General features: G+C 41.9%; 1 protein-coding gene across 6 annotated transcripts in view; it reads left to right on the top strand.

Annotated features, from left to right (window-relative positions):
- JADE1 (jade family PHD finger 1) overlaps positions 1 to 12402 on the top strand; it is an 86767-nt gene that overhangs the window by 63651 nt on the left and 10714 nt on the right. For all 6 annotated transcript variants that reach the window (XM_020974018.2, XM_020974019.2, XM_020974020.2 and 3 more), the window contains one exon: positions 6154 to 6678. In XM_020974018.2, the coding sequence (XP_020829677.1) occupies positions 6154 to 6678 (525 nt within the window). The remainder of the gene's footprint in view (positions 1 to 6153; positions 6679 to 12402) is intronic.

Here is a 12402-nt window from a genome sequence, read left to right as displayed (position 1 = left end):
AGTAGTTGCTTAGTAAATGTTTGTTGACTCTCTGGAAGGAGAAAGGCTAGGGGTGGGGAACCTTCAGCCTTAAGGCCACATGTGGTCTTCCAGGTCCTTGAGTTCGGCCTTTTGACTGAATCCAGGTTTTACAGAACAAGATTTGTTCTAGGAAGTTTGGATTCAGTCAGAGGGCTGCCCTTAAAGACCTAGAGGGCCACGTGTGGCATCAAGGCAGCAGGTTCCCCACCCTTGGCAGATTACTCTTTGTGTATTTCCTGTGGTGTCTCTGTAAAAGTCTAACCCTTTGTGCATTTGGTCTACTCCTCTTACAAGAAAGTTGGCTACCGTCCCTTCAAAGTCAGGAGGCAGCCTCAGATTTTATTGGCTGGTTCCATCAACCTTCAACTGTCTCTGGGAAGGGAAAGAACCAGAGCAGCCTGAAAAGTAGATCATTTTGAACTCACTGGGGTTTGGATTTAGAAAAAAGATAGCACTGAAATTTGACTGATATCTGGAAGCAGCAGATACTGCACTGAAATTTGACTGATATCTGGGAAGCAGCAGATACTATCAGCCACTCTAAGATTCTCCAGGGATGACGATAATCTGACATAGTATGGGTATAACCATCTGATGTAATCCAGTGAGCACCTCTTTAGTGCCCAGAATCTACAAACAGCTTACATCTCTCAGGTCAAGATGCTAGATGGCATCAGTTCTGAACTTTCAAGGGCACTTAGCATCAGTGCCCCTGTCAGGGCCGGCAATTTAAATCAGGTTACTTAATATCCTGATTATAGCAACACTTTTAAATGTTATATGGCAAGAGGGGACTTGAAGTTCTTTGCAGACTTTCTTGCCTCACAATATCTCTGAGGTAGATAAATTCTTCTTATTACCATGTTCATGTTATATAAATGTTTAAGAGCACCCAGACTCTGCAGCCTTGAGGAATTCACAGTGACAAGCTTCTGGAATTTGGAAACTAAAGCCATAAATTCAATTTGAGCAAATAATTTCGAATCCAATTTAATCCAAGTATTTATTAAGCACCTACCACGCACAAGGCATTGTACTAGATGCTGGGAATATAAAGACAAAATTTTAAAAAGGTTTTGCCTTTAAGACGTTTACATTACATTAATACCATAATGTGATCATCGCCAGGACAAAGTCCAGAAGCTGTCACATTGAGGGTAATTTCTGAGTCAGCCCAGTACATGACTATCTATCCCTTGCACTGCAGCCAGGTTTCCCACAGAATCCAGTCCTGGCAACATGTGCCTTACAGGCACGTTCCTTGGGATGAAGCTCACCCTTTGGCTCATTAGATCCAGCATTGTGACTGCTGCTTCAATCTAGGCTCTAACTCTGCCCACCTCAGAATGTGGGCTTTCTAAGGACCATGAAAATGGATGTGTGTCTGCTTCTTTAGAAACAGCCCAGCACATGAGTGGTTTTACTTTTGGTGTAAAGTAGAAATGCCCTCACCATCAGCCAAGATTGCCTGAGCACTCACTGAGTTTATGGCACAGTGGTACATGAGATGCTTGGGCTGGTGCTGGAGCACAGTTCTGAACATCTGTCTCCTAATGGTGCCATAAAAACTAGGAGTGCTTCAACCATTGTTAGGAAGAAATTCTGCCATAAATATACATATATCAGTATATCCGGATCCAGAATGATCTTGTCCTGGGGACATGGGGTAGTGGGAATTAAGATGACTTATCATTTCTTTTTCAGTTTGTCCCAAATCATTCTAGGAAATTAATAGATTTCTACTTGTAATTATTCCTTCCAGCAAACCTCACTGTCATGATTTAATAATCAATTATTTGATAAAATAATCAGCCATTCATTTAGGGTCTCTCAGTGGCTAATTTTATTGTGGGAGATAAATGATTGGTTTACAGCTTGAATAAATTAGTAGGATCCTAGGTTTAGATCTGGAAAGGATCTTAGGAAGTAGTTTGTCTGACTCCTCATTTTAGGGATGAGGAAATAGAGACTCATGTAGATGAAAAATGATTAGGTCATACAATGCTGGAGTTTGAACCCAAGTGCTGTGCAAAAAAAAAAAGATAGAATCAAATTCATTATCTTGAAAGACTGGTGGTGTAGCTATACACAAAGAGTTACAGATAGACTTTTTCTTCTTTTAATGTTGCATCACAGCAGGAGAGACTGCATGGCACAGTGGAGTCGATAGGGACTTTGGAAGACATGGGTTCAAACCTCATCCCTGACACTCGCTGTGGGACCACAAGCAAATTGTTGAGCCTCTGTGCCTCAAGCAACTCTTAGGACTTTAAATTGCTATCTTAGATGGTGGAATGAGCTCCCACACTGCACTGCTGAAATGAGGAGTCCTTGACACGTTGACATATATTGCCCCTCAAAGAAGGTACTTTTAGACAGTGACAGCTCTTATTTTATGAAGGCAAAAGTGTCATTATTTCTCCATCATTGTAATTCTTCTTTAACAGTGGCAAAATAAATAAGCTGTAAGAACAGTATGGACTTCTTGTCTCCAAACACATATGATGCAAGTTCATTATAGATTTTTAAGAAAGGTGATTCCATGTAAGAAATTCACCGTTTTGGGGGGAGGTTTTTGTTTTGTTTTGTTTTGTTTTTTGGTCTACTAAATGTTTCTGTCAGCAGATCTCTTCCCTTGATTGGAGCATGAGATTCTTGACCAGATGATGCATACGTAACGTTGAGGGTTGGTTGAAGAAACTGAGGATATTAGCTTGGAGAGGGGAAGGTGGTAGGGAGAGGGGAAGGTGGTAGGGAGAGGGGAAGGTGGTAGGGAGAGGGAGAAGAGAACATTTGTCGCTTCAAATGTTTGAAGGGCTGGCCTTCGAAGATTGATTAGTCTTGTCCTGCTTGGTCCTGGAGGAACGAACTAGGAGCAAGTGGAAAGTTCAGAGGCAGATTTATATTTATAGAAGGAAAAATTTTGTAACAGCAAATCCAAGTTTCACGGGCTGCCTCACGAGGTGTTTCCCATCACTGGAGGTCTTCAAGGAAGACTGGATGTTGTCCATTTGTTGGCTTGTTGTAGAGGGCTTTGATAAGGCATGGTTGGGCTAGAGAGCCTCTGAGGTTCCTTTCAGTTAGGAGATGATGTGCAAATCTTCAGGAAAGACTGAGTGTGACCGTAGGCAATAATCTTAGGTCTATGTGGGAGAAGAAAAGAGACAAAGGCCAGGAGTGGCCTTTAGACATTTGCCATATTTAAAGTCATCAGCCCTGTGTATCTGTTAGTTAAGTGTTCGTGTATGTAAGTAAATGTCTGTGTATGTGCATGGCTGTATGTAAGCATGTATTTAATTATGCATGGGGGGGAGGGGAGAGGCAGTAGTAAACTAAGGAAAAGAAAGGAATATTTACTCCGAAGATCAGCAGATTTCCTTCTGAGAGTTCTTTTCTCCATTTCTCAGCAGATCATTCCCTAGCCCAAACTTTAACTTAGAGGAGATAGTTTAGTGAATTTTTTTCCTCACAATTTCTCTTCCAAATAGAGAAGATCTGATGCTTTATTGGGGGGGGGAGGTGTTGTTGCTATTGATCTCTTCTTTGTCCCTTCCTGTTCCCTCCTGAGGGTTGGGGGTTGGGGGCACATTCATTTGGAGGAAAAGAGAGGAAAAGAAGATTTGATGGTTTTCCATATCCTTTCACATTAGCTTGATTTTATTAAAAAATTTATCTCTGAAACATTTGTAGCTGGAAAAGCTGTGCTGTACATTTATGTGACATCTGGATGCTGAGTCAACCTGAACAGGAAAACCCCAAGGAAAGCTCTTTGGTTTCTTTACAGAGTCCTGAATAAATATCCTGTTGCAATTCATTTTTCTTGAAGGTTAGAGCACTTCGACGCATAGTTTAAATCAGACATAGATAAATGCCAAATCCATTTGTTTCCACTTTTATTTCTTGTTTGGCAGAGCCCTAAGAGGAGGAGGGGCACTTTTTTTTTTAAAACTTTTTAAATGATGCTAGCTTGGCTAGGTGTGTGTGAATCAGCTTCCACTGAAGCTGATTCAGCCCCTTTCTTGGAACTGAGATTATTTGTAGAGAAAGTTACAGATTTATTTTAGGACACCTGCTTCAACTCTTTGTGAATGAGGGGTAGCCAAGGAAGGATTTTTGCTTCCTTTCTCCTGGGAAAAGGAAAGAAACATTATAGTCTCCGAAGGAATCATGACTGGGTTTGAATCATTTCCTAAACATTAAAATGTTGGGGAGGGGGGAGAGGTGGTGGGGGTGGTGCTGGAGGAAGTACCCGACTCTGAGCACTGCTGTGTGCGGTGATGCAATTCAGGATCTGTGAATGAATTTAATTAAGGCTTTCTTCTGGCCCAGGGCCACTGGATCCTTTTCTTTTCCCCATAGGCCTGGCAGGCTCTGGGGATAACGTGGTCTCACATAATACGGTATGGCTTTTAAGGGACCAGTTACAGGCACCACAAGGAATCTTCTTCCAGGGATTTTTGTCTTTATTGAGTAGCAAGGATTTTCTGTCCATTGGGATTGGACTGGGAAGAAACTAATCATTTCTCTCCTACTAATTGTTTCTCTTCTTGATTATTGCCTATACCAAAAAGCCCTCAGCTGTAGGCCTGATTAAGATACCAAGGTGGGGGAGAAAGAGGGGGTGTTTTTGTTTTTTAGTTTTAGCAGGGATGCTTAAAGCACAGCTTGCTCATGCCCAGCCATAGGGCTGACCTCACTGTCATTGATAGCCAGTGAATTCTCAGCAGTGCCACTTGGAGGAGGTGTGTTGCTTTAAACCATCTAGTTCAGAATGCTGCTGCCAAAATGGGCTTCCGGGCTCAGTGTTTCAGACACGTTACTCTCATGCGCAAAGTCCTCCTTTGGCCTCCTTGAAGCATTCTGAATGTTGTACTCTCCTTGGTCGGGGAGTTAAAGACATTTGCCAGTTTGTCCCTTGTCTACAATCATCTCTTCCTCACATTTCTTTAGTGGGTGGAGTGCTGGATTTAGAATCTGGAAAATCTGGGTTTGAATTCTTGCCTTACTAGCTGTATGATCCTGGCCAAGTCACATCATCTTTCAGAGAACTCATTTTCCTTCTTTGCAAAATGAGGATAGTAATAGCACTTACATCATAGAATTGTTTTATCAGGTGAGATAATATATATAAAAAAGTGCTTTATAGATTTCAAAAGCTCTATATTAATGTCAGTTATTTTTATTACTCGTTACCTTTGCTGTATGGGCAGTCTTTGTCTCACAGTCCCCTGGATCTCATGTCCCAGCTTTTAATCCAACCTTTTCTCTGCTTTTTTTCTTCTGCAAGGACATTTGTCTTTCCTGCCACCAGCTTTAGATGCTACTATATTACAGGAAGCCTGCCCAGATTTAGGAAGTTGGGATGAAGCTCTTTATTTTCTTCAGATCCCTAACAAGTACTTGTCTTTTCCTGGGGGATATGTATTAACATATACATATCTAAAACTAGAACAATACAACCCTGAGAAAATATGCAGGTGGACTGTCTGCAGGTTGATTTCAGCTAGTTAGCCCAGTGGATGGATAGAGCATTGGGTCCAGAATCAAAAAGTTTCAGTCTGGCCTTAGACAATTATTAGCTGTGACCCTGGGCAAGTCACTTAACCTCAGTTTCTTCATCTGTAAGATGGAGAATAGCACCTATGTCCCAGGGTTCTTGTGAGGATCACATGAGATAATATTTGTTAAAGCACTTAGTACAATCTCTGGCACATAAAAGGAGCTGTGAAATGTTAGCTCTCATCATCATCATCATCATTAATTTTGGACAGTCCAGGTTTATGTTAATGTCAGTTTCTGGAGGCCCTGTCCTAGACACAGGAGCCTAATTTAAGGGAAGCCCATATGCAACAGTTATGAATATGAAAATTTTCCTAAGAAATGGAAGTTTTGTCTTTAAAAAAGTACATAAGCTAGGGTTCCTTTTACATAGCAAGCTCCCTTACCTTGTTTAACCATAATTCAGTCTCTCCAAATTTCCTTTACCTCCAGGTTTCCAGGAGTGTAGTCATTGTGCATAGTGAGGCAGAGCCAGGCTGGTGATTTCTGCAGTGCCCAGCATGCTCTGGGTACCCAGGAGCTGCTCATTCAGTCATATTTTGCTTTTGTCTGTTCCCTTCCTTTCCTGCCCAGTGTTCTGTGAAGAACTGCCGCACAGCCTTCCACGTGACCTGTGCTTTTGACCGCGGGCTCGAGATGAAGACCATCTTAGCAGAGAATGATGAAGTCAAGTTCAAGTCGTACTGTCCAAAGCATAGCTCCAGCAAGAAGTCAGACGAGGAGAACCTCAGTGAGAGCACCCCTCCAGAGAACGGGGCCCAGGCCAGCTCCCCATTGGGTCACCTGGAGCCCTTTGACAGCCTTGAGCAGAATCAGGCCGAGGCCCACCGGGTGAGTGTCCGGAAACAGAAGCTGCAGCAGCTGGAGGATGAATTCTATACCTTCGTCAACCTGCTGGATGTGGCCAGGGCTGTCCGGCTGCCTGAGGAGGTGGTAGACTTCCTGTACCAGTACTGGAAATTAAAGAGGAAGGTGAACTTCAACAAGCCCCTCATCACCCCCAAGAAAGACGAAGAGGACAATCTAGCGAAACGGGAGCAGGACGTCTTGTTTAGGAGGCTGCAGCTTTTCACTCACCTCCGGCAAGACTTGGAGAGGGTAATAATTGACACTGACACCTTAGAATGAATGACCTAGTGAAGACGACTTGCAAAGAGTTGTCCCCTTGCAAAGAGAGCAAGCTAGTTTCATTTCTTTTCACACCTGCATCCATTTTGCAGCAGGGGGTTTCGGTTGGTTAAACCAAATTGTGAGCTGGTAAACTCTGTATTTGTTTTCAAGATTGCAATAGAGGGAGAGTAGTAGCCTCTGCATCTCTTGAAATCTTTCCTAAATGTCCTCCACTTAAACCTTTATTCTCCCTCTGCAAGGTCCATAGAGGGTGACTTTTCTTCCCCTTTTCAGAGAGATGAAACACCCCCCAGAGGAATGATCAGGGGTCTTGTTCAGAGCTTTTTTTCAAGAGTTACTTACAACTTAAGTTGGAGCCCCAGAGTGGAGTTAACTGATTAGGAGCAAGGTTAGGAAAAAACGGTCACTTGTTCAGCTAGGGGAGTACGTCTGGACACAGCCACAGGGCTGTGAAAGGACATGCATATGTTCTTTCCCATGTTGTGACCAACTCCACTTCGTGGCTGCTGTGGGGAGGAAAGAAGGGAGAGGGTGTAGAGAAGCCTTCCCTGGCAGTGAGGTGCTAAGTCACCTTTGAGTCTTTAGAGGAAAGAAAAGAATAGTAGTCCACAGGCTTGTGAGGAGTCGAGTGTCGAGTGTCAGAGCTGAGGAGAACCCCCTTAATGCTTAGTGTCATTATAACCAGGATTCGCACACTGCATGCGTGGATGTTTGAATGCAACACATAGCGGCTAGCCTCTCACCTGCGATGATCGCCCCTCCTAGAGCAGAGGGCAGCTTGGAGTTTTCCCCCTGGCTGTGCTGCTGTCAGAGTCTTAGTGATGGCCTAGCCCTCCCTCCATGCTGTGAAGAATCATGACGGTAGGCTCTCTTCTCCCCAGGGTTTCTGTCTCCCTGCAGGTTCCCTTAGGTTCTTAGAGAGGTGCTCTAATTGAGGAAGCTCTCTCTGGACCCCAGTAGCAGTAAGTTCATGAATACACGGAATAACTAGGCTGAGCAGATTGCATGGCCTAAAGCAGCCTCAACTGAAAGGGACTGAGCAGCCCACATCTTTAATGCTTGTCTCTGAACAGCTGATGTCCTGTTGTTCAGGAGTGACTGGAGTACTTGGGAGAGTCAGGCATTGGAAAGGACTGTGCTTTGAGAGAAAAAAAAAAGGTGACCAAAGAATAAGAATGAATTATAGAGGTAGTGAACCCCCAGAGTGAGAGTCTAGTCTCAAAATAGCTTTGACTTGTTAGGGATCCACTGTAACATCAGTGATGACCCTGTGGGGGAAGGGGTTCACCAGTGAGCCTCTGAGGATGGGAACAGTTCCTGTCTGCTTGGATGCACCTGGCACTTAGGGCCTCTGAGTCAGCACAGGTGACCCCTAGGCCAATGGAGGGGAAAAGGAAGCAAGTGTTTGTATAGCATCAGGGCTCACCTGCACCCCCTGGGAGCAGGTGGAGAGAAGGCCCTGGCCCTCTCAAGCAACATACATGCCTTTCTGGTGTGTTCTCAAGAGATAAGGAAGGGATATTAGCATAAGAAATGGGAACCTGGATGGTAAGCCACCAGACCAGTACCACACATGCTGTAAATTGGGAACATGAGCCATTCACTGTATCAGCTAGTCCTTGGGAGGAGAAGGAGGTGAGAACTCTGATGTTTGGCTTGTATTTGTCTTACAATCACCACAAAATAAAATTACAGAAAATGCTTGTGGTGTATTGACTTTTTCCTGTTCCTGAGTTATTCAGCAGGTTAACATTCATATATGATTAAATTCTAAACACCATCTTTTGGAGTCTTCATTGTTCCTTTTTAAAGTGGAATGACACCAATGATAACCAACAAATAAGGACTACAATGAGATTAGAGTTCATCTTTATTTTTTGGTGGTTTACATATTTACTAGATTAAAGATCCTAAGGGATTTTAGGGACTTTAGGGTGACAGTTTTACATCAATTGATCAGAATGAAAAAAAAACCCAACAAACAGGGTTTTTAAAAGTCAGTCCTGGGGCAGATTAGAATGAAGGCTTTCAAAATCTGAAAATCAGGCACTAACAAGCAAAGTCACATATGTCCTTGGTGATTACAAACAGGAGATCAATCTGGCTAAAGATAGGGAAAAACAATTAGAACAGTTCGTAAGTAAGGGGTATTGTCAGGGTGAATCATTTGTTCTGTTAAGTTAGATGCTATGTTTAATAGTGGCCAGAACGAAATGAAAATGGGTTTAAATTTCCTGGGTTTATTTGAATGTCACACATAGCATTTCATAGCATATACCCTAACTCAGACAAATGCTTTGTCTATGGATATCTGCATAGGGTATTGATTAACGTAACAAATGATAACCTTTCACAACACGAACATAAACAGGATTGTGATTCATTTTGTAACTGTTTTTCCCTGCCCAGTTCACAGATACACATTATATAGCAACATGGATGCCTGTTAGCTACTTCTTGATTAATATGTTTCATGATATTAATGACCTATAGAATGGTCTAATTCTTTTTAAGGATGTATAAATATTAGGCATATACATTAAGTAGGAAGACATGTTTTATGCTTTCACACATGAGTGGTGCATGGGCATCTGAATAGATATTTTCTTTGGACCTGTTATATACCAAAGATGCTATTTCACTTTTTAAAGATTTGTTTTTCCTGCCCATAGACATATTTTTCCCAGGTGTAATGTCTACAGAACCAGAAAACTTGTTCAACAAGTTTATGTCGGGTCAGGCACTGTGATGCTTTCACATCAGACTCACCCAGCACCTGAGACTGCTGGTTTCAAGACTGTCGGTTTCCAAGGTTGCTGACCGAGGGGCCAATAGTATGGCAAGCTGGAGCTCTCCTACAGAGTTGTTAGTTGACCTCCGTGAGAGTCTGATGTTTGTGATGGAGTGGAACAGAAGAGTATGCTCCTTCCTACATACTGTTCTCCATTCTTGTTTATTGATGACACTCATAGATGAGGAGAAAGAGGGGGAATTGGGGGGGGTTGTAGGTACAGTAGAGGGAGGGAGGAAAAGATGAATAGGTCAGGGAGAGAATTAGGGCAAGTCAAGAAAAGCAAGAGTTGCTTTAAGTGGGACAAAATGAAGGCCAAGATTCAGTACAGCTCAGATAGGATCCTGGGTAAATGCTGACTGGCCATAATAAATGGTCCTGTGGAAAGGGAAAAAGCTAAGACACTGTCCACAACAACATAAGCAAAAATTTAATTTCCTGTCCTGTGCACAGCACCATTCTAGGTGCTGGTAGGGGTGGAGGAGGAGATAAAAAGTTGAGATTAAGATGCAATTTCTGCCACAAGAAGCTTATACTTTAGAAGAGGGATAAAATATTAACCCAGATAGCAGTACTACATCACACATCACACAGATAATTATGAAGCACGTGATGAGTGCATTCGAGTGATAAAATCAGGTTTACGTAGTGTCTGAAGAGTAAAGTTATTACTGGTTGGGAAAGCTTCCTGGAGGAGGTTAGCGTTTGAATCGAGGTTTAAAGGATGAAGAGGAGTGAACGGTGAGGAGAAGAGAGGAAATTCCAGACAGAGAGGATAATCTGAGCAAAGAAACAGAGATGTGAGAGTGCAGCTTCTGCTTGGGAATATAAAACCTTTTGCTGAGTTTCTGAAGATTTTGATAGATTATGGTGGTAAAGCTTAGGGCAAATGTTAGGTTGAGGCACATTAAACTCATTCAGAGGCTGGTTGTTATTCTAGAAAATTACCTAGGCCTTTCTCTTCTCCTTCTGACTACTTTGTGCTGCCTGGCTTATCACAGGGCAAGCATGGGAAGAAAAGAGAGGGAAGATTTATAGCAACTTCTCATTTAGCAGCTGTGGTCTTCTCATTTGGTGAGGGGGAGGAGAGGGGGCTGGACATTGAACATAATAACAGAAATGAAAAATTCTGGTTAAGAGGATTCTGGTCATCTGCATTCTCCATATCTACCATTTTCAATGGTAATTTCAAAAAACATAGGATCTCACTAACTACACACAGAATTTAAATGTGATAACCTTTCCAGCTCCTCAAAAGTCAGTGAACTTGTTTATGTATCCTCTTTCTTAGGCAAAGGTGTTGTTTTCTGATGTCATTTTGCATTTATGCTTCTCCTCCTCAAAACACTTTGGCTCCTGCTACTTCTTAAGCTTTATTCTCAAATCCCACATAGACTTTCCCAATGCTTATAAATCTTTTACATTTATCTTCTGAGACTCTTAATATTTACTAGGATTTTTTTATATAAAGAACTTTAAATTATCAGCTTTAGCTAGAATTATAGTTGTGACAGAAGGAGCACCCCTTTGATCAAGGCTAGTTATACTTAAGTGATATAACTTATTCGTTATTGGTGAGACTGATTTTTCTTGCTATTTATACACACACATGTGTATATGTATATATACACACATATCACAAGAGATGTGTATATATGCAAATATGTATGTATATTTAAGAGGATTCCCTAAAAGTAACTCAAGAGACAGGGTTAGAAAGAAAGTTAGTATTTATTTTATTTTTTAAGATACTAACAGTCAATGAGAAGGCTATTTGCTGTGGATCAGGAAATCATACCATGCCTGAAACATGAAAAACAGCTATCTCTTTTCTCTTAGTGATTCACTTATGTGCTCTTGAAACTGAAAATTCCTTGGCCCAAGTTCAGAGAATTACAAGTAGAATAATACAGGGGCAAAAAAGTCTGATTATTGGTCATGGGCCATGGCATAATGATTCAACATTAGCATTTTAGATGAACTTTAGGAGAAGTGACCACACATTACAGAGAGTCCCACATGAATATTCTCATTCAGGTTACATTGGTATCAATAAGACCAAATGGCAGGATCTTTGAGTTGCTTTGAGTTACTCTTGCCATTTAAGTCAAAGTATAAAGAAGCAGTTTCCAAAATCAGATGAAAAACCTTGTAGGGACACGAGTAAAAAGTAATAGGAAGATGGAGCACATGATTGCCTTGTGTCTTGTATCACTGTGATAGTAAAAGTTTATTAAGGGGGTTGGGCTTGTATGATAGAGATTTCAGGAGAGGAATGCCTTTGAGACTTTTCTCACTGAAAGGTTTAATGTCAGTGCCTGTACTCTAGTTTCTTGCAGAATTTATGGAGTAAATCCATTAAAACATGGAATAGTTTCAGAAAGAATCAGTTTCGCCAGTCACAAAGTGTCACTATCCTTGTATAAGGTCTGCTCCTTTTCTAATTGTAGCTCTAAAAGACCACTAGAACGAGGGATGTTAAAAGTTTGGGGAGTAGTCCAAGGACTTACAATGCAATAAGGTTGAGAGAGTTAAGCGATTTGTAATTTGGCATCAGACACTGGTAGATGGTAAACCCATATAGCATATTTGATTTGTGACTGAACTACAGGCCCAGCAGCTCTGTGTGGGGCTTCTCCTCATAAGGCTCTTGGCACTTTGATGTGCTTCTCAGTGGCTTACAAAGAAACCAGAAGGGGAACAAGATAGCATTATATCCTTCATTGTCCAAATTGAAGTGCTTGGACACACAGAGCTGGACTGTCTTGTGTGGCAAATTGCTGGCAAAGCTGGAGGTAAGATCCCCATGAGAATGTTCAATGGAAAATTCCCTACAAGCACACTGGCAGTCTCACACCTCTAAACACCTTAGGTGGGAGCATTACTTAGATTCCTGGGGC

Source organism: Phascolarctos cinereus, unplaced genomic scaffold (assembly GCF_003287225.1).
Source record: "Phascolarctos cinereus isolate Bilbo 61053 unplaced genomic scaffold, phaCin_HiC Scaffold_9;HRSCAF=440, whole genome shotgun sequence".
Lineage (NCBI taxonomy): Eukaryota > Metazoa > Chordata > Mammalia > Diprotodontia > Phascolarctidae > Phascolarctos > Phascolarctos cinereus.
The sequence above is the reverse complement of the archived record's forward strand: the minus strand, read 5'-3'. Positions and strand labels throughout refer to the sequence as shown.